This window comes from Oenanthe melanoleuca, chromosome 2, assembly GCF_029582105.1.
Source record: "Oenanthe melanoleuca isolate GR-GAL-2019-014 chromosome 2, OMel1.0, whole genome shotgun sequence".
NCBI classification, from domain to species: Eukaryota; Metazoa; Chordata; class Aves; order Passeriformes; family Muscicapidae; genus Oenanthe; species Oenanthe melanoleuca.
The window spans coordinates 33700173-33723611 of record NC_079335.1 but is presented as its reverse complement, the minus strand read 5'-3'; the positions used below and the strand labels follow the sequence as shown (position 1 = coordinate 33723611).

Genomic DNA, 23439 nt, shown 5'->3' with positions numbered 1-23439 from the left:
GGTTAGCTGCTTAATCAGAAAAGTCCGAGCACATCTGTGCTTTGAGAGGTTTTTTCCTGCATGTGTCTGTGCACATAAGGGATGTATCACAAAGGCAGAGAGGATGTTCAGGGCACAGCACATTCAGCAGGGTGCAGGGCTGTGGCTGTGCCAAGCCTGCTTCCAGCTCCTGTGTCTCTGCAGTGTGCTTCGCTTTCACTGCTGACTGCAGGAGCAAACCATGGTGGTCTATGGGTGCTGAAAACTGCACATCAGTTTACCTGCTTGGATTCCAAAACTGTCTGTGCAGATAAGTTTCAGTTAATAAGGAATTAGAGAAATTAAAGGGATTTAGATAGATGAACATTTTTAATGCTTCTTCAGAGCTGTATGCTTGCATTTAGACATCTAAACACCTTCAAAATTTGTTTTCTGATGTTGTGGTGTTTAGGATTGGGAACTTACAGAGGAAATGAGAAAAATAATAGATGAAGGTAAGGTCAGGAAGTTCTGCTTTTCCATTAATTTTCTCTTTTCCTCAGCATGGCACTTTCTTGTGACACTCCTGATTATATGATGACCCAGTTCTTTACTCCAAAGAGAGGATCTTGCTGAGGGAAAGACAGCTGAGGGTTGCTGTACATCCCTACCACTGGTGTGGGTGCTAATTACCACTGTGTAGTAATTAACTTGCCTGTGCATCAATAGAGAAAGAAGTCTGGAAAAAATGTTCCTTCCTTCCTGCCTACCCATTCTGTGTGATTTGGAGCTATTCTTTGAAGTCAGCTGTGTCCAGGGTTATTGGCAGCTACTTCTGCAGTCTGTTGTACAGCCATAATAGAAGAAAAATTAAAGCAAGCAGTAAGGGAGGAAAAAAAAAGAAAAAGTGGATTTTTTTGGGGAGTTTTCTTGATTTTTTTGTTGGGTTTTTCTCCCTATGTTGCTGCTTTCTTGGATATCATTTTAGGAGGTAAATGCAAGTCTGTTATGCTAAGGAAGCAATTATAATCAGTGAATCTAATGACAAATGATTTAGCTAACTACCCTCATTACATTGAACATCTGATTACACTGAATGTGATAGCTGTAGTTTTAAAGAGTTTCATTTACAGTGTAACTTCAAACAGTTTTTCTGTCTGAAGCCTCCTGTATTTATTTTATGTCATAAGTAATCCTCCACAGAGCAATGGCCATTTTAATTGAATTCTTTATTCAGGGATGTTACGATTCATGAGATTTTCATGTTGTTGGATTTTCTTGTTTCTTTTAATTTTAAGGAGGAGAAGAAAAGGAAACTATTTCTGCCCCTAGAATATCTGCAAACATGGAACAAAATCTGTCTGAGGAATGTACCATCTTTTTTATTTATACACACATGTATAGATGCACAACAGCCTCTCAAGCTGCAGGCTTCTTGGCAGGATGATATTTTCTGTATCCTGTATAATTTAGTCAAGGCAGAAAATAGATGTGATGGCACTCATGGCTTCAGGCTGAACTAAAATTCTCTAATAGTTGCTTTGCTATAAATGAGTTACAATGACATAAAGGATGTATCCACTTAAAGGTAGTTAATTACTGTGAAAGAAAGAACTTGTTTGTCTCTGAAACAAAATGATGAAGCCTCAAGGCAATACCTGCATTATCAAAAAGGCTGGATCATATATCAATTCCTGTAGTAAATACATTACATTTCGCCTTAAGGCTGACAGACTCTTTGCCCCACTGTTTCCAGTGGAAAGCTTTTCCAAAGCAAATGCTCAAGTGATCAAGAAGCTTATGTTGCTTGTCCTTGTGCTGCTCTTGTCCTGTGATGGATCTTTCCTTCATGTCTGTTCAGTTCAGTGAGCAACATGTTAATGAGCAACTAACAGTTTCTGTCATTGCCATCAAATTTAGAAGGGTGATGTGAGTTATGGGTTTCAGAGAGTGATTCTGTGATATTTTCTTTTTGTTACAGTGAGATATTTCTAAATCACATAGAAAAACTGCTTTCCTGTGTTCAACACTACTTATTTGATACAGAGCTTTGTGTTCAAAACAGCAGCAGTAAAGCTGGACTGCAATACTACATAGACAAATTTATCTTAAACTTTGGAAATCTAATGACTATTAGATGTTTAAGATGTGGTTCCAAATGTCTAGAAATTTATGACATAACTCTCTCTAAATGCAGAGTCTTTATGAAAGAGAAATTGAAAATTAAGCATTCACTCTGAAGGATATAGCAAAGAAATAATGGCTAAGTTTGTCTCCTGATGAACTTAGTGAGAAGTACTTTAGATAGAACAGAAATAAAGATTCATTGCATCTAAATGAGGCAAGACCAGAGAGAGAATAAAGAGATCCTGGGAAAAGTAAATTAAATTTGTCCAGCTGGTTTAAAAGATATTACCAGACAGCTTGAATTTAGCTTTGAGATTTTTTTCCCTTTTTCCATGCTGTGCTCATTCTCTGAATGAGATTTTTGACAGAATAGGATCAGTATATATTATCAGTAGTGTTCTGTAGTTGAAAATTATGAGTCTTGGTAGGTTATATGTACTGACTCTTTGCTCACTGAGATGGAGATCAGGTTCATCCTGCTTTCTTTATCTGCTGGAAGCACAGAGAAATGTGTGTCTGCAGTGATCAGAGGTGGAGCCTTTTCTTTCACTCCTGGTCACTGATAGGAATCCAGCCTGCAATAGTCAAAACCCTCACTACATGATGAATATTTGGCATGTTGTCTCTTTTAACAGTGTATTCCATGTCTGGAAAATCAGGAGCTAAAAAGGAGACATCCATTGTCTGAAAGAGAAATGTGGAAGCAATTAGCATTATTTGGTTCAGTGTGGATTTGGCTGTTTTGACAGTGATGGGAGAAGCAGCAGAGCAGCTGTGACTGGTCTGTGGTCAAAGAGCTTCCCTTTCACATCACAAATAGGATGGTTTCAAGTGCTCTTGGGTGTAGGTAGAGATGCTGGAGACTACATTCTGGAAAAACAGGTGAAAAGTGGGCAGTGTTACATAGAGCAAACTGGATCTTTTTTTCTATTTTTTTCTCTTTTTTTGTCATACATTACTTTCTGTCTTGACATCTCTGTGCTCACATTTATGCAATCCCCTGCTTTTGTGTTTACAAAGATTTAAGAGTAGGGCTGTGAAGACCTGCTTCAATAGCAGGACTGTTGCTTTGCAAATGTCCTTCTCTGCTTCTACCTCAGATTTTGTGCTCATTCTGATGCCAATTGCTCAACAAACCTTACTCATAGGCTGAAGACAGTTTAAATTGATGAGAGACCAATAGTCTAGCCAGATGCTGCAGTCTTGCAAGAAAATGAGGAGCATTAGAGGATTCTTCCCTTAGTTTAAGAGTCTAGTTTCTTGGGAATTTAGTTTTCAAGAGTTGAAAGTTGAAGTGTCCCTGCTATACTTCCAGTCTAGTCCGCTAAAGCAGATTGTTGCCAAGGAAGTCTTTAAGTTTCATTTTTTAAGATTTTCTTAATATCCCTCCCCACTTGTAGGTATTTAAATTCATTACTAAACCTGATAATTTTTTTCTCTTTTCTCTGTATTTTTCTTGTCTCACTGTACAGTCATGTCTCCTTCACCAAAGCCTGCACTATTCCCCACAGTAGAGGGAAATAATAGTTGTCCTGTTTCCAGCCAGGACAGGGTTAGTTTTTGCAGTAACCAGGAGGGACATGGCTAGGACCTGGAGATTGTTCTATAGCACCTTACCTCATTGCCAGAGGCAGGGAGTCTCTTCCAAGAGAAGAGGTTCCTCCTGGTGCAGTAAATGTGGTGCTGGTCCTGAGCCAGAGGGTGGCAGGGCTGTGGTTGGACTGTGGGCTCCACAGAGAGCATTTTTGTGTGGGAACCACACTCTCTTGTGGACACTTTTGTCATTAATATTGTTGCTCTTGCTGTTTGTGTTCTTGTCCCACTTCTGTTTCTGGTAAATTGTTCTTATCTCAATCTGTGATTTTTACCTTTTGTGGCTCCAATCCTTCTCTCCACCCCACTGCAGGGGAAGGGGGAGTTAGTGATGGAGCATGGCTTGGAGTGGTTTCAGAGGGAAGACTAAATTGGGGAATACCATTCCTACACTGTGACATCAGTGGAGACTGGCAAAAGTTGGTTTGCCACTTGTTGGGGGTAAGCCAGGAGTCATGGAATTATTTAGATTTGAAAAAGACCCTTAAGACTGAGTCCAGCTGTTAAACCAGCACTGCCAAGTCCACCACTAAATCATGTCCTTGAGTGCCATATCTCCACATCTTTTGAATACCTCTGGGGATAGTGACTCAACCATGTCCCTGGGGAGCCTGTCCCAGTGCTTGACAGCCCTTTCAGTGAATGAATTCTTCCTAATAACCAATCTAATCTTCCCCTGGCACAAACTGAGGCCATTTTCTCTTGCTCTATCACTTGTCATGTGGGAGAATGAGGCCAGCCCACACCTCATTACAAGAAGAACAATAAGGTCTCCTCTGAGCCTCCTTTTCTTCAGGCTAAACAGCCCCAGCTCCCTCAGCTGCTCCTTGTAAGGCTTATGCTCCAGGCCCTTCTCCATCTTCATTGCCCTTCTTTGGACACAGTCCAGCACCTCAAGGTCTTCTTGTAGTGAGGGCCCCAAAACTGAGCACAGGATTCGAGGTATGGCCTCACCAGCACTCAGTACCAGGGTGTCAGGACCTTACCAAAGATTAAGGTTTACTGAGTTTCTGACTCGTGAAATATAAGTTACACATGATTAGAGCCACATGGTACTAAAATTTTCTGTTCTGCACTTCAGTTTTCCCAATAGTTGTGAGAGGTCAGAATATTACTGTATATGCTCTTTGACAATTTAAAATCATGGTACTGTCATGAAGCTTTTCAGTTGTTAAGATTAGACATTTCTGTAACTACTAAGGATGCTGGTGACACTGTACATAGGATTGTATTACTCACAGATGCTAGGAAACATGATTTAAAATTGCTGAGTCTTAGCATGAGTTGAGAAGATAATACCTGTTAATTTATCATTTATTGAGATTTGCCTTTAAGTGGAAAGAATGCATGAAATAATTTGCTATAACAGAGAATGAATACATTTATTATAGAAAAAAAAATAATTTTTACATGTATAGTATATGTATATAAATGTATTTACAAATGTATATTTATAAATATATATACACACATATATATACAATAAGCATGTTATACACACTCCCACCTGTATAGTTAAAAACTAGATGGCTGAACATAGACTTGTTGTTAAAGAAATACAAAAGTATGTATGCCCATAGATGCAAAAATACAAAAAACTGTTTATCTTTGTCACAAATACATACTTTTTAGCTTGATCTGAATAAAATAATTAGGGACTCACACACATCTCTACTGCACACCTCTGTTCTGATGTGTCCTTTCTCAGGTTGCTGACTGTGCTTTTCTACATGGTCTTGAATATCTTCTGACTGAGGGATAAAAAATCTAGTAGAATTAAGATCCATTTCCATGCTTCTGTTGAGGACAGTATGAATTAATTTATATGTTTGCCACAGTGATGTGGAAATAAAAGGCCAAGTTCTTCTGTGCTATAACATCAAAGCAAAACTTTTCTAGAGCAGAACCATCAACTTGGTGGTATTAAATTCCATAACCCAGTTACCTCTCCCTGTCCAATTATTTCTTTGCTATCCTTGTATTTTAAAGAAAAGATTAGCAGTACCTGGATAAACCTATGGGCTTACTGGCACATGAAATTCAGAATAAGACTAAACACTTGGATTTGCTTGAATTATCTTTCTGTTCGAAGTTACTCAGGAATGTGTGTCTCTGCAGGTCTGAAACCTCCTTAGGATTCTATTTGCAAAATTTCAGTTTTCAGGACTTTATACATGTCTGTGTCAGTTTTGGAGGGTACCTTGTAAAGTGCTTCACTAAGAAAACATCAGTGCTTCTGTGTTTTCTTTGTACTCAGGTTCTGGAAAGACATCTTAGGAAAGCATTTATATTGTGAGAGATTTTTCTTTTTGAGCCCTAAGATGTTTTTAACCTTATCCTGGTATTATTTTTCCCTGTGATACTTGTCCCTGTTATTTGACATTGCTGCATAAGGGGATATCTTATAAAAGTTGAACACAGCAATAGTCCTCAGTAGATTTATTGTGTATTGGATTATCTACCTTTTTTTTTTTTTTTTTTAAAGGAAGGCTTTTCTGCTGGGTCTTACAGAAATGGCAAGGCTTTAAAAGCTAAACTAACATCACATTTGGAGACAAAGAACTATGATTTCATTCTGGTTCATTTCAAATGGATTAGAAAATATTGTCCAAATTGGGCACCATGCCAAGACTGCCATTAACTTTTCCCATAAAATATGATTAAGGACCTTAACAAGCATTTAGTAATTAAGTGAAGTGCTTTGGAAATTTATATGCTGTCCACAGGTTGTCATGTTCTGTAAAATACTGAAGACAGTTTTTATGAAAAGCAATAAAAATAAAGCACTTGAGAAACATCTGTGAGTGTTATCTGATGGGGAAGGAATAGTTTCACTTGTAACAGGATATTTTGATATTTAAAATGAATGTTGTGCATAGTTAGTTTTTTGTTTGGGTTTTTTTAGGTTGATGAATAATTGCCTGAATTAATGGAGAAATTCTTATCACCATATATTCCATTCTAGTGTCCATATTGTTTCATTTTATCCTCAGGGTTAATTATTTTCCATGTACTCCATTAATTATTGTACTATTCCATTTTTGGTTTCTGGTTTCATTTAATGCAGATGGATTTGCTGGAATAACATTCAGTCCAGAGAGATGGGATTGCTGAACACCTCTGAATGAAGGAGATTTTCCTATTGTATGGCAGGAAAAAGCAGTGTAGGCTTTCAGTCTGATCATGTTCAGTGCAGAGCAGGGTGAGGCTTTGTTTTGTAGCTTTGCTAACAAAGAGAAAAGGTTGGTCTGTTGCTGCTGAGGTAGCTTTTGTGTGCTGTGGCCACTCAAAGTGATTTATGAGTAATTTTCTCTACAAACCTCTTTTCCTTTCAACAGTGCCCAGCTTCCTTTGATACAGAGTGCATTGTGGATCATGCAACAGGCTTAATGGAATAACAGAACTAGATTAGCTTTGCTGTGCTTTCTGAGGGAATTAATTCAAACCTCAAATGTGGGAGAAGTTGTTTTTCAAAACTACAAACTACAAACAAATAAAAGGTGGATGGATTTTTTAGTCAACTGAATTATTCCAGATTATTGAAGAGTATCAGGGATTCAGATCTGCAGTCTGCACCCCTGCCCAGCAAGTGTGCAACCATGTAACTTCTCTCCTAGATGAAATAATAAAATAAGAGGAGGAGCAATTTTTAACCTTGTGTGCTACATCAATCAGTGCTTTAATGACTGAGGGATCCAGTTGATGCTCTTGTTTGAGAGTTAGGATGCAAGGAGACAATTTTTTTCTTTGTCTTTTGGTTGGGTTTTTTTTTTCATATTATACAGCAACTGAAATTTGGCTGCCAAACTCCTTAGTTCCAGCCTGGGTTGTGGCTCTTTTGTGACCTTTAGTCAGGTCTGTGCCTTGACACACATAATGGATCTAGATTACAGTGATACCTTGAGGTTGTCACTGGAGAATCTTTTTTTTCCTATGTGTTCCACAGTTCAGTTGGGTTTCTCTTGTTGTTGTTGCCCAGAGTTTCTGCATTAGTAGCTGTTGCCTGGTTCTCACTGGTAGGTAGAGAGGCTTACCAGATATTTCTATTTTCAGCTGCCATAGGAGATTTTAGGAGCTTTACAACCAGCAGAATGAGTTTTGTGATAAGAGAAATGTGGAATGATTTGGGTTAGACAGCCTTTAAAGATCATCTGGTCCAACTTCACTGCTGTGGCAGGGACAGACTTGTGTTGCTGCACAGGCAATAAAACCTGTGATATTATCACAAAGATATGTACAATATTTACTCTAGCTATGAGATGTTTAATGATAGCTCCTCTGTGGTGAGCAATTAAGTTGCTTATAAGTTGGAAAGTTAAAACAAAAAATTCCTCTAGGGTTCCTGAATTGAAGAAAACATGTGTAATGCATATTTGCCCCCTGTAGGGTTTATGCTTTTTTGTTTTGTTTTATATTATGAACATGTATATGTTTCCTCTGTCAGTACTGTGTATCATGTGTTTCAAGTTGATTCTGCTTTTATGTTACTGCACTTATATACAGCAAATATTAAAAAAGCTTGTAGAATGCAAAGCTCTGGCACTGTTTGTATGCCAGTTTTCCCAAAGTCACTCTTAAAATCTATACAGTTGCCACAGATCATTTCATGGGTAGCTTTGTTGAAAATCACTTTCAGATCCTGTTTTTTTCAGATAACTAGATGTTAAAGTTTTGCACTGTACTGTCAAAGGGCAGATGGACAGTTTTTGTCTCCAGAACAAAAGAAAGTTCCTTATACTTTAAAAGGAGTGATAGTGCCTGTTTGTTATTGTATTACTCCTTGACCCTCTCCTACCATAAGGTAAAAAACCCTCCAACCTTAGGATGATGTCTAAGAATAGTCCCTTGTAGAAACTTTGTTCATGACTTGAAACAATTAGTTTTTGCCTTAATCTATCTGTTTGTTCTTTCAGGGCATTCTACCTGGACAAGTCAAACTTGCCTCCAAATTCAACATCTAAAGCAGCTTATATAGATAAGGTAAATAAAAATGTTAAGTGCCTAATTAAACTCAGTATGTTACACACTGTGTTACTGAGACTTTCTTTATTCCAGCAAAAATTGAATTGTTCAAAGCTGTGGGGAGAGGGGCAGGGAAAGGAGGAGCTCTCTTGCAGCTTTTGTTCCATCTGTGTTTTTTGGGGTGGTTGGTGCCATGTGGTTCTGTATTAACAGGTGTGTCAGGGGGGTATCTGTGTTTGAGAAGAGAAATCATTACTTGCCTTTCTCACTGTACTTTTAGAGCAATGCAACTGCCCTAGGAGCATGTGGGGTAGGATGGGGGAGGACAGGTGCAGGCAGAAATTCTTTGTTGTGAAAGCTGGAAGTGCTTTTCCAAATTAAATACTCATTCAGCATCCTGCTCAGAAGACTTTCTTCATCTTCTCATTTAGGCTTTCTTCAAATGCTTTCATCTGTCTTTAAACCTCTGTGGCTGAGAGATCCCAGGGCTATAAAAATTCATTTAATGCTCTCTTCTCTTGTTGGAGAGTTAAATCACGTATTGCACCCCAGTAGGGGGAATAAAGAAATTCCTGGGGTCTTGCCTGCAAAAGTGATTGAGCTACTGTGGCTTGAGAAATAACAGCTCATCAGCTGAGCCCTATGGTAGATTAAAATTTTCTGTCAGTGTCATCCAGCACTGGTGTTTAACAGTCTGGTAGTTCCTGTTCCTTGGATCCATGCAGGACTGCACAGGAGGGAAGAGGGACATTTGCCACTCCTTCTCTGGGGACTCAGCAGCTTGCCTAGCAGTCACAGGTGCAGCAGGGGATGTTTAGCTGTGAGGGAAGGGCTTGTTACCCGAAACCTGTTCCCTGTCTATTTCAGCAAACCGTTCAAGGGCAAGAGAAATGCATCTCATAATCCACATCTGACCAAGGGGTGCTAGGTTGAGCTAATGCATTTATTTTGCAACAGGAGCAAGGCAAGAGTGAGTGCATGATCCATTCTTGGCTATGCCTTTCTCTTTATTGTCCATAGCTCTGCATTAGCAGATGACACCAGCTATGATCAATTTGGACAGATGCAAGTCAAACCAGTAGCACCTAAACCAAGTTAAATCTGTTTGTACCCAGGTTTAAATACACTATTTGTTACAGCTGATTTTCTTGACATCTATGCTTTTCAATGCAGTAACTATCACAGGACCAAGTGAGGCTGGCATTTCTCTAACTAGTAAAACTGTCCTTAGGGAATTTAATTTGTCTTTTGAAAGATTAATTCTTTGACTAGCATGGGGGTTTGTTGGAATCTCTAAGTGTTTCTGGAATAAAGAGAAGTGGGAATTTGGAATTAGGTGGTCTGAAAATTTGTATTGTGAGCATCTCATTTACACAAAGTACCATAAGATACTGGTTTTCATTGCTAGATCACTTTTGAAGGCTCCTCTTCTGACAGAAGCTTTGACTTGAAAGCTGTCTTCTTTACTTCATTCATTCTTAGTACAGTAATGCTGGGATTATGTTAAGTCTTGTGACAAAGTTAACTGTTCTTGCTTGCATGTTTTTGCCACATCTGTTAATTTTTATTTTTGATGTTGTTAGACAGGATTAGGAACTAGACATTTGATAAATAAAGGACTGTTGTCATAAATGTAAGCTGATTCTCTCAGCAAGTCAGTTAACAAGTCTACACGTATATGTGTATGGTTGTTGGTTTCCTCTTTATGGCTTCCCTTCTTTTCCCAGTCCATGAATGGATACAGCACTCATTGGTCAATCGAGTCTATTGAAGTGAGAAACACTTCCATAGGCAGGACTGGGAATGAAACAGTCAGTGAGGGAAGAACTGAAAAGCTTTAGCAAGCTGTCATATGTTGTGTAACAGACGACTGTGTTTTGTAGTTATGTCATGGAATTGACTTTCTCAGCAGACCTGGTGCTCTACCTGCATCTCAGATGACCTACTCTCTTAGAGTATTTCATGTGCTATCAGGAGCACGTACTCACATCTCTCTTCCTGTCCTGCAGCTGATGAGGCCCCTCAATTGCGTGGAGGAGCTGTACCGGCTCATAGGGTCGTTTATCCGGTCCAGGCGCACGGCCGCCTGCGCGTACACCGCCTGCAGCGCCTCCGGGGTGGGGCTGCTCTCCGTGGCCTCGGAGCTCTGCAGCAGGCTGGGGGCCTGCCACATCATCATGTGCAACAGCGGCGTGCACCGGTATGGCACTTGTCTTCTCCCTTCTTTTGGTGCAGTCAGTCACCCTGTCATTGCAGCTTGGAGACTTGGTGTGCATTGAAGGCACCTGGGGGTGCATACACAGGTGGTTTTCTCCCTGGGAACTTCCTCTGTGAGTTGATGGGACCAGTTGGAGGCTAGTTTGGTTGCTGACAGCCTGAGATTCCAATTGGAGAAGTTAGTTTGCCTCCATGAATTCACATTTTTGAAGCAAGAAAAACCCCAGGAAATGAACTAAAACCAAGACAAGACTGCTGCTCTTTTAGAGATGGATCTTACACTAAATATCTAATGTCTTACATGAAATAGCAAGTGCACATGATAGATTTGTGGTGAAGTTCTAGAATTGTGTTTGCAGTGATTGACAGAAATGGACAGTACAAGTTTTTTGGTTTGTGCAGTTGAGATTGTTCCTCATTCAAGTCAGTAAAAGGCAAAAATCTTAATTGCTAAAGTAGAAAGAGGAATGTTACCTAGATGAATAATACTTATGATATTGAACTCTAATAAGGCAAGAAATGCTGAAATTTGTATTTACTTTGTATGGTACAGTGAATAATAGCAGAACTTGATTCAAGGAAAAAAAACAAACATAAGACATACACATTTTGCAGGTAACACCTTATGATAGTGAGAGGTTCTGTCTGAAGGACAGTCAATGTGTTTAACACAATACCAAAAAACAGACTGACCTATAGTCAACTGAACTTTGTCATCAATCCTAAGAGATTTTAATAGAAAAATATATATATATGACAATAGCATTATCACAGACCACTCTAGTACCTTAATCATATTTGTCACAGGCAGCAATATATTTATGCTCCAGCTGGGCAGATTACAATTTTTTGGGACAGTGTACCAAAAAAGCAAAGATTAAAATTGGAGAGGGGGAAAACCCCCAACAAATAAAATAATTAACAGAACAATACTAATTATATGATATGCTCTTTTCATAAGAATTCCAAACTGTAGATCAGGGGTAGCAGTATGTTAAAAATGCTGCTTAGTTTCTGATCTATGCAAGTCCTTATTTTAGCAGGCTTGGTTACCAATACCTTTAGAAAGAGCATTACTTTCTCCTCAAGTAATATCCTTTCTTCCAAAGAGTTTTGAAGAGGGGAGAAGAAAAAAGGCAATTGCAACATAAGCTGCAATGCAGATTATCAGGCATGAATAGAAGGAAAAGCTCCATATACAGCCGAAAGCATTAAGTTGTATAAAGATGGTTTTTGCTGTTTGAGGGTTGGTGTATTACTATTTGTTCATGATACAAGTGTACATAACATGCTGTGCACTCTACTTAATTTTAGGGAATAGCAGGAAAAAGCTTTGTTATGTAACACCAGTCACTACATCAGATGAAGATGCAAATACTATAGAGCATGACACTGTTGTTTCAGAAGACCACGAGGCTATACAGCTTTTTTCTTTGTCTTGCTTTCAGTTCCATGTTTTACATGATCAGAAAAGACTTTGGGCATAATTCTGATGGGTTTTTTTTAAGCTGAAAAAGACTGCCTCTGGGTTTGATCACAATTTCATGGATTTGCCAGCACATTTGTGCCAAAAATTCTGATAGTTAAAGACTAAAGTCAGAACTGCCCAAATAAACTATTACCCTGTAGTGTTGGTCACAAATTATTCAGAATAATTTGGTCACTGAGGAAGATGTGAGCTGTTCTGAGATGAAAAGTAATTTGTTATCAAATTTCTACTCAAAACTAGGACTAATTCAAAGGTAAAGACTCCTAAAAATGTCTATATAAATGTATTTTAAAACCACAAAAATTTAGAAAACCAACATATTGGTTTTAAAGACTATATTATGAGGATGGGAATGGGATTTAAAAGTGTTATGTGTGGGTTTCTGTCTAGATGTTAAAGGATTCATCATCATCTATTTACATAAAGTAAAGGTGCAAGATGCTTTTCCCTAAAGCATGACTAGTTCTACTTTACAGTGAGTCCATTTGAGTTTTGGTACAAGATACTGCTACTTCATTTGTGCATTAATGCTGCCTTTGTGGTTACCATCTGTTCAGAGAAAGAAACATCAAGTCTTGGCATTATCACAGATATCTCAAGATAGGCCCAGGAAAAACGAATGGGCTAGTTGAGAAGTTGTATAAGCAGGGGTTTGTACCCAGAAGTTCAGAAGAAAACTCAAGCATTTAGAGACAAGAAGGGATTCATTCACTCTTCTAAGGGAAATAAGTCTCTTCAAGTGGTTCAAGCTAAGAAAGTTTTTTAATAACAATTTCATGAAATAACTATTTCACATGCAAACTGGATGGATGAAGAAGCTTTTCCTTAGCATTTGAAGTCATATAAAGTCATTTCATGTACTGTTTAATATTTCTGGTCTCCCTAGGCCACATCTCTGTAGGCCAGTACTAAGTGGGCTTTGATTTTTGACATTCTGAAATTGCCTTTGCCCAGACAGAAAGCTTGATTTGTTTCCAGCTGTAGGTTTGCTCAGTGAATTTTGTGCCCAGCATTTCTAGTGCTAAATTCTGCAGTGTTTTTGTGAGCCAACCCCCCTTATTGCTCTCAGAGTGAAACAGTTTTGCAGCAACACAAAATCCTGTGAGGAGGACAGAAGAGGAAAGAGTAAGATGCTGGATGTGATCAAGTCCCATAGACACAGAGGATTTTGCTTTATGCCTGCAATCTTGGAGGCTAAATTCTTCTGTTTGTTGGCACAGCATTTCATCAGGGCAGATAATGTTGCAAAATAGTGCTCCTTAGCTTGTTAGCTGGTTCTTTAGAGTCCAAGCTACTGATTTCCAGTGAGAGGGGATATTTATCTCTGGTTGTATTCAGCTTTGTGTATCTGGCTTTCTGTGTTCTTAGAAAAGAAATATGTGAAGTCCATGATTGCTGTCAGTTGCAGAACTTCATGTTTTGTAGGTCCAGATCAATGACTCATGACTGTTTTTTAACACTGGGCCACAGATGTTAAATGAATTGAAAACTGGTACTATCTACAGATACTGCTAGATAAAGAGATGGGGGCAAGATGTGAATTTTTCTTGCACATTAATTTTGAAAATTTCATTTGTCAGTCTTGCCAGCTTAAAAATGAAGCTCAACTTGGAGCAAGGCATCCCATACTTTTTTTTAAAAGGCCTCACTTTGACAATTTCTACAATTGGTCTTTAAGGGAGCGAATGTCTGAGAGTCTCTGGAAGAGTACAGGGTGCTCTACTCATCAGTGTCTTTCTTTTGTTCATGGGGAGTGGGCAAGTAATGCAGTAATGGGGAATAATACAAGGCATTAATCTGTCAAAGTTTAAATATATTTAATAGAATTTAAATTCTATCTATCTATCTATCTATCTATCTATCTATCTATCTATCTATCTATCTATCTATCTATCTATCTATCCCTTCCCTCACTCAATTTATTCATCTCCTACTGAACTGACTGGAGAATCCTTTCTGTATTCTCTTATTTAGGTGCCATGGATTGACAAGGGGGCAGGGGGAGGTTCTGCCACTGCTCCTACTAACCAGAAGAAGTCCCAGCTAGCTTGTGAGGGAGGTGCTGGGTGACAGTGCAGTGCAGAAGAGGCCAAGAACTGTGAAACAGCAGCTTTGTCTGCTCTGACAGTGATTGCTGATCTCTGGATCAGCAGTGTCTTGGTTTCTGACTTCTCTGTGATCCATATTAAATTGCTTTTTACGCTGCACTAGGCTAAAACAGCTTGACAGAGTTCATACTTTCATCCCTATATCCAAGATAATGCTGGGGATTTTGAATTGCTGGTGATTGCTTTTCTTTGATTTTTATTATGACAGTATGTTTACCAATTTACATTTCAGCCTGCAATCCTATATCTATTTCAGACAGCAGTTCTTTTCAAATACACTTTGAGCACCAGAAAACCAAGGATGGGGGAAAATAAGTCCTTTTAACCTTCACTGTCCTAAGTGATGTGAGTGCTATAAACCTCCCCTTGGATTATCATAAGAGAACATGCCTTGTTGATCAACAGGAGGAACAGAGCTCTAAATTAGTTCAAGAAATCAATAGTTTGCATTTTTATTTTACCTTTTTAAATCATTCATAATTATATTTCTGCCAGCCAGCTGTCACCCTGTAAACAATTTTCTGCTTTCTTTGCTTGTGTTCGTTCTGTTTGAAGTTGCTATCTGTCTGTACAAATGCAGGTGATGAAAGGCACTTTTAAATTTTATTGAATCACAATTCTAGCTCCTGCTTGAGGGAGAAGAGCAAGACTGCACTGCACAGACATGTCCTAGCCTCCTTCCGTGCCAAAATGAAATTAGGTGCAGCAGCTGCAGATGTCTGTTCAGGGACCATAGGCCTTACAGGCTCAAAGGAATAATTTAAAGCATCCAAATGAAACAAATCCCAAGTTTATTTAAATTTTTGCATTTCCTGGAGGATCAAGGGAAAAATCTTCTATAATCTTGATGAAACCCAGAAAAATCAGAATCTTATTTTCTTTTCTGAATTTTAATTTCCCCTGAAGAAATTCTCTCCTTAGTGTTAGCATCCTTCAAGCAGTGGGGTTCTGGCTGGCAGACACTTGGCTGAGGGATGAGGCAGGTTTTGCCAAGTGTTGATTATGCTGTCTCCTGTAGCTGGCACTGATCCTGCAATCCAGCTAAGGCTGCTTCATCTTCCACATCGCAAAGCAGAGTAGCACCATAAGCTGTCCATCACAGCCAGCTGCCTTTCTGTGAAATCAAATGAAACAAGGTGAAAAATAGGTACTCTGAATTTGTATTTTTGACATTCTGTCATAAGAATTCTTCCTTTTTTTAAGAATTCCTTAAAATTTTTTCCTGTAAGAATTTAGTTCTGAGTTCAACGAGCACATGCTACAGAGGAAATCCTTGGAGTTTTGCAGCTGTGTTTAGGCTGTCAGCTCCCCAGTAAGAAACCTTTTGGGGATTGATGGGACTGCTTTCAGGAGATAGGTTAGCACAGACTGAAAAACTAATCCATACCCTTCTCCAGCCATCTGGTCTCAATTGGGCTTTCAGTCCTGCTGCTTTCCCATGTAGTCAAGACTCTCTTCTGTTTTTTCAGTGACTCTGTTATAATTAGTGTACTTTTATGATACCATACCCACTGAGGCATAAACAAACTTCTCTTTGTGCAAAATAATTTAGGATGATAGAGTATTACATTCTGTGCTGGTTACTACCTAAAACCAGCTAAATAATTTCGAAATATGTGAAAATTTGTCTTAAAATAAAATAAGCAAGACATTTAGCATGAATAGTGTTATACTGTTCCTGCAGTAGTAATTGTTTTATTTTCCTCTATATTTATCTTCCTAGGCAATCTGGTACATTTTTGCATTGTCACCTCTAGTATATGTAATATATATACTGGATGAGTTGTAGTCTTACTATCCTCTTGCATGTTTTAAATTCTGAGACACTATTTTGTTTAAAAAGCAATCTGAAAATGCAGAGAAGTGCACTAAATGCAGTGGAACAGAAAAGATGGATCTAAGTTGCTACTAGTGTGGATTTCAAGGTGTGCTTTTTTCCTATTTGGTCTTCTTTTAACATTATGGATGTTCAGTAGCAGGGTTGACACACAGTGCTATTACTGTGCTCTGTAGAATCATCCTTTCATGCTTCAGTTCCTGCACAATTGCCTTATCTGCAGTCCAGGTCTTTGAAATTGGTGTTTTTCATGCAAAATCTTGAACTTTAAATATAAATAAAACAGGACCTCTCAAACAATTTGTAATTAAAAACTTAAACAGATCTGCTTTAATTTTTGGCATAAAGAGAGGTAAGTAAATAGCTTGAATTATTACAAGACAAGAATTGCAATTTTTAATCAGATTTACCTACCTGCTTACAGAGGAAGAAGCCTTTAACAGAAAAACTTTCTGCACAGAATGAGAATAATGGCCAAAGCTGGGGTTTCAGATGCCTTTAAATTTTGTTTATTTTTGCAAGTATGATGGAATATGAGCAAATGAAAGGCATGGAATATTTCAAATTTTTGGAAATGCTGTTCTCTCATCAAGCAAAGAATATTTAGTAGTGAAATTGCTTCCTTGCGACATTTCCAGCTGACTAGAGGTGCTAAGATCTTACAGGAAAAAAAAATGAATGTGAAAAGATGCTCCCTGCAGTTTTTTAACACTGACAGATGATGCACGGTGAAAAGAAGTGCCTTTTTTTTCTTCCTAGTTTTTCTTTGAAAATCTCTCTGTTTTAAAGAGGTAGCACAGTTACGTTTATTTCTGGAAATGGATTGGATGACAATAATCTTTCAATCTACACAAAAAAATTTCACATTACCTACTTTGCGTTTCATGCTTCATTATTGAAAATTACTATTGTTGAACCAAATACCTCTGATGAAAATATATTTGTAACTCAGAAGAATTCATTTACCAAGGGTAGGTCTGATATATGACTAATAGGTACTTACCTCCCAAGACTGATTCTCTGGCTTGATGAGTTCATGCCAGCTCCTTCAGTAAGTCAGAAATCTGTTGTAGTTTGTGTCTGAAAATATCTGGTAGGGCTAGGTTTGATTATCCTGTTGTAGGATGGTGGATGTATGCCTGATGAGGGAGTTGGGATACCTTTATTCTGAGGTAACCACAGTGGTGCCTTTTGTGAATGAAACCCCTGCATGCTGATGCTTGATGGATAGAAGGCAGAAAATCCCTTTGACATGGGCTGCACATGCCCATTCTGTGTGGTGATGGTGTATGTTCCACAGACAGTTACTTGTTGAAGTGTTGTTTTTGATTCAGAGTGGAATAAATACACTTCATGTGCATAATAATGGCTTTCTATAGTTGGACTGGCCGTTGGTGGACAGGTTCCATCCAACACTGAATTTTAAAGTAGTGGCCTTTCTACACTGGCAACATCTCAGCTTCACAAAGATTCATAAAGGCACTAAGTCCTGAACTCCAGAGTTTACTGTAATTGTGAAATACAGTAGTTTAGTGTATGAACTTCATGTTCATTTTCTCTCTAACATTTTATGGCTGGTGAAATTTACCTCTGTTGAAAAGCAATGGTGTTGAGCAAGGTATATGGGCATAGAGAATGCAAACTTCAGTTTTACTTGCATAGAGACATATTCCCATGATGAGAACATCTTAGAGCTTGTGGGAGAATCTTTAATTAGGCCTGCCTATACTTTGGACACCTATTTTTATAGTCCTGAACAAGATTTGTCTTCCTTTTTAGTTTTATTGTGTCTATTTTCTCCTTCAGGTTGTTAATCAGAAGCAAAGCATATTACCCAGCTATCACTATCAATTATAGACAAATGCCCCAAAAAATGTTTACCCCAAAGTGATTTGCTTTAACTAAGTTTTTAATTGCTGCATGCACTGACTTAAATAATATTCCTGCTATACATATTAATTTAAATGACAGCAGAAAAAAAAAGAATACTTGTAATGTAGTTGGTCTAAAAAGTGGTCAAATGTAGGAATGATTAGCTTATGATGTACAGGAAAAAAGTAATTAAAATGATAATGGCATTAAATTACATGTTGAGTAAAAGCTTTAGATTTTAATTAGACTAAGCATACATGCACCCTTTTCATTTTTTTTTTCCTATTCACATAGAACATAATTGATTTTGACATCTCTGACTGTGGTAACTACTAAACCAATTTGTTTCACCTCATCTTTTGTACTCAGGGCATTTTTCTAAGAGATGCTTTGGTGCATTTTCAGATGTAGAATGGCTGAAAGCCTAATTGAAAGCTGAGAATGAGTTGGATAATTTAGATCCTTTTTACTCTGGTAACCTAGACATCCATTTTGCTGCATGGCACCTCTGTAGGTAGTGAAGACAAACTCAAATTATTTTTCCTTTGTAGTGACATTAGACAAGCTGTTGAGAAACAACCAATTTCTCAGAAAATTTCAGTCTCTGTTCATACTTTACAGCTCCATTTTTCAGGATAGATGTGCATCTGTCCAGCTGATTTGCAGCCCTTTAGTGAAAATCACATCCAGTCAGAAACAAATGGACTATTGGTGATAGAAAATCATTTAATCTTACTTTTTCAGGCATGTTCAGAATGGTTTGATCCAGAAGTTGTTTGAAAGTTTGTATTTAATCTTCACATCAATACTGTCATGACTGATGGGAGACTGGGGATAGCAGGCAGGAGCTGGGAGCAGCTGCAGCCCCTTCTGTTTCTTGGAAACCAAATGGATGAAATGAGGAATTCTCAGCCCTGTTGTCCTGGGAAATCCAAATGTCTCTGCCTTGCTCTTGTAATCTGTCAAGGCAGGGAATTTGTCATTCTAACTGACATAAATTCTGAGATGATAAATTTGGGTCCTTTGTTTTTCTTGCATAAAAAAAAGGGTGAGAGGAAAAGAGCAGGAGTCAGAACAGATTTTGATTTGTTTACACTGTAAAATCTATGGATTTGGGCTTTATGCTTCCCATAACAGAACGTTATGAGGGTTTTCCCCCAAATGTTTTCCTTGTTTGGCTTGTCTGGGCTGATTGCATCCAAATGACCAGGCTACTGTCAGAGGTCAGAACTGCCTCCAGATTGCTTTGTAAACTTTAATACCATCTGTTTATCAGCTCTCAAAATGTGGGAGAAAAGTGGATTATTACTTACTGCACATATTTGCTGACAGTCCTTGACACTGAACTTTGCTCAGGCCACCAGGAGAGTCTTACAAGATGAAGAATAACCAGATTTCAAATTGTTTAATAAAATTTTAGAAGCTACGTTGGTTTAAATTTGCATTTCCTTAATCTCTCCATGCTTGGCAGCCCTGTTGCTGAGGTACTTCCAGAAATGACTTTTCCATGTTACCATCTGATGTTTTGTGTGTGCATTGTTTTCTTTCACAGCAGGTGCCTAGGGCAGTTTGATTAGTGAAAAGGGGCATGTACTAATTAAAAAAAAAATATTTGAAAAGCTGGGAGAATGTACCAGTATGTAGATAAATTAGTCACTTCAGCATAGACTCATGGATGGTTAATATGATCAGTTTTTATCAGAAGATGCAATCTCACCAATCTGATGTTCAATTAAAATGACACTATTTGAGTGTTGTTGTTTTTTTATTTAGAAAGTAGTAACCTTATTTCATAATCACAGGACAAAAGCCATAATCTGTAGTTTATATTTAACTCTGCCATTCATCAGACTTTTTACATGCCATAGGAGGAATGCAAAATCTGGTGATATTAAATTGCACCTCTAATGAAACAGTATATTCAAATGCAATCATGTCTCTGATGCTATTTTAACAATTTTTAACACCTGTTAATGAGTAAGAAGGTTTTTTAAAAGAGAAAATGGATGTATCTAACCAGCATTACTCTAGGTTCTCACCTCAAATGTAAAATAGTCTATAGAAGAAGTGTGATAATAATTAATGTCATCACTGCTGTCATGTCTTTTCTACTAATTTCATAGGATATATTAAAAATACTATCCTTAGAATTGCCATTCTTATTGAAGAGACATCTTCAATTCTAGCACTTGTTTCAGAATTGTACTACAGCTGTTGCCTACTTCCACAGCAGCCCTTAAAGAAATCTTTATTATGCTGTTTGTCTCTGCTTTTCCTACTCTGGGTATGTCTTTATCTCACACTTGGCAGCCTTATTTCTGAATCACTGTTGTCACTGTCCAAATGTAGAGGTCCATGATTGTCAGCCATTTCATCAGGTTTTGGATAGGGAGCAGCTTGGCAGTCTTTTTCAATCACAAAATTGCACTTAATTCTTCAAGATGACCTTCATTTAGAAGGCTCCTTTGTTAGTTTTGATTCATGCACGCAGAATATAATTTTTTGGTTCTTTCACTCTTAAGGGTTCCATGAAGATGGGATTTCTGGGAAACTTGGCTCAGGAACTGCACACTTGAGAAATGTACTTTGAGTCCATTAATACATATTATACCTACTGAGAAACTTTTTGCCCTTTTTGTTTGGTTTAGATTATACTGTCAAACTCCATTTCAGATACTTTTGCTTTTTTCCATTGTCAGTAGAACAAAGCCTCCTTTGCAGTCTGGTCTTGAAGTTGGAGGTTTAAATTCTGGTGCTGGCAAATATTACAAGTATGTATTTTGTGCAATATTTCAGTTTTCAAAGACAAGATGAAAACAATGTTTAGAATTTCTAATCTAACATTTAGCTATCTTACACCTTAATCACACACAGAAAAGATCAATACACTTTTGCCTCAAGTTAACTGAGGTCAGTGTATACAAGAAACTGGGGAATGAAAATTATCTCATTACCAAGGAAAATCATTTAGCTTATAAATTTTTAATGAAAGGCCATTAATAAAGCTACAGATGAAACTTAGCAACTTTTACATTCACTTCTGTGAAACTTTTTGCTGTCCAGAAATTTACTTAAGCAGTTTTTAAAATGTGTAAGAGTTTCGGGATTTTTTCAGTAAGAAAATAAGTAGACATATTTTTCCTCCTACAGATCTTCTGCTCAGCAAGATAAGTATTTGATTGAAACATATTGTCTGTTCTGTGTGTATATTATCAGCTATGCAGAAGACTTTGGTCATGATTTTGCCAAAAGGGTGCTCAAAATTATATATTAATAATGTGTCTTAATTTTATTATTTGTACTTGAAAATTACAGCTTTTGTCAGGTTCTGCTGAGGTAGAACCATTTTCTGTACACCCCATTCTTTCTGGTTCAAGAGATTTGATTATTGCAGTACTTCAGTTGTGAAGAGAAAAATCATCAAACACCTTACTGGTGCAGAATAGAGCCACTCACCTCTTGGGTGATAGCAGCCCTCAAACATGTTCTTTCTAAAAAGCATCTGTTTCTGCTCAGGTGTTTTGTCTTTATCTGTGAGTTTTCTATGGCTTTGGTCTTGGTTGCATGAGAAACCGACCATTTTTTCTTGTCCTCATGATGACAGTGAAAATCAGATGGCATATCCAAAATTATTTTCCCTACTGCATTGTGCCTGGTGTGCCAGGAGGTTGTCTGTCCTGCAGCATGATCTTTAGCTCTGAAGCTTTTCTGGTTCCTCTGATACAAATGACAGCCTTTCTGTTAGATGAGGTATCACAATCAGTTTTTGTCCTCAAGTGTTTATTTGCAAAAGATTGGCAAAGTGGCACAGGACAGTTCATTTGAAGGAATGCAGTTTTCATTTTTTTTCTTTTTTGAAAAGGGCAAATCTCTCTTAATATTGCACTGTACTGATGTGCCAAGAGAATAACCAAGCTAAATTAATTTTAAGAGATTGGGATCCTGGTAAAAAGCCTTGGTCTGCTTTAAGAGTGGAGGGTGAGATATAAAATGCAGAAAACACATGAAAAGGGATTTATACAATTGAAAAAAAAAAAAAATTATTGGGCTGTTGCTCTCCAAGTTGTGCACTTGCCAAGTCATAGCTTTTAGTGTGGGTTTTTATGTGTTGTTTTTGGGGGTTTTGGGGAGTTGGGGTTGTTCGGGCTTTTATCCTTAAGAACAAAACAAAACAAATGTCAGCAGGAACACGTGTTACACTCAAAATCTTAGAAACGTCATACTGTTCAGGCTAAATGCCTGCATGGGTGAGGAAGGCATAGGGGGCACACTATGCAATAATTGAATTTATAATTTTAAAAGCTGTGTAAGAGCAGTTGTCGTAAGGAGACGGCAGAGAGCTGACCTGTCTCGCCCACCCTGCAGGTGCACTCTGAGCGTCACCCTGGAGCAGGCGATCACGCTGGCCCGGAGCCACGGGCTGCCGCCCCGCTACATCATGCAAGCCACGGACGTCATGCGCAAACAGGTGAGGAGGGACTCCAGCAAGCTTCTTTGGCCTCCCCAGTGATCCCAACAGTCCTACTGTTGTGCATTAGTTTGGGTTCTGTGTTGTTTGCAATTTTTTTTTAATACAGAACAGGCCATTTTTAAACAGTTGCTTGCTTTCTCTTGTGATTTTACTAAATGATTTTGTATAGTAACTGCCGTGATATCACTTTACATCAGAGTAGTCTGTTAGGTAAGACAACTTTTTTTTAACATATATAATTGATAAAAATAACTTAAGATTATTAACTATTGACAGTAAAATGTGACTCATGGTCTGAATTAAGAGGAAGTGTAGAATGGAAGGAGAGAAACAAATCCCATTGTTTTTAACTTCAAGGCAAGATTCCTGAGAACTATGTCCTTATTAAAAAGCAGTGTTTTTCACTCTATGGTCATAATTAGGATTTAGAGGCTGTTTTGTGGATAGGTAACCACCTCAACATGAACTCTTGGTGCTAAGGTAAGTCAAAAATACTGGATTAAAAAGTAATATCAACTGAAAATGGGGGATACACTTTATTGTATTAGCACAACATTTTCTAGAATATCTTGTTATCAGAAAATACTTTCAAAAGGATGTATCTTGGAAGGAATTCAGAGGAGGAACATGAATGGTCCAGAGGTTGTTAGACAAAGCTTATAAGCCAAAGATTAAAGAGCTCAACCTGTTCAATTGATGAAAGAGAGGTTGAGGGGGAACTTAATTGCTCTGAATGCATATGGAACATGTATTCCAGCCTGTGGTAGCTTTCAACCTTTCAACAAATTCATAAGCAAAATACAGG

The 23439-nt window shown here is 38.0% G+C and overlaps 1 protein-coding gene across 1 annotated transcript in view; it reads left to right on the top strand.

Moving 5' to 3' along the window:
- The window catches only part of PREX2 (phosphatidylinositol-3,4,5-trisphosphate dependent Rac exchange factor 2), a 169993-nt gene that overhangs the window by 130117 nt on the left and 16437 nt on the right, over positions 1–23439 (top strand). The window contains exons 36-38 of the mRNA XM_056484325.1: positions 8592–8658; positions 10650–10840; positions 22529–22631. Coding sequence (XP_056340300.1) covers positions 8592–8658; positions 10650–10840; positions 22529–22631 — 361 coding nt within the window. The remainder of the gene's footprint in view (positions 1–8591; positions 8659–10649; positions 10841–22528; positions 22632–23439) is intronic.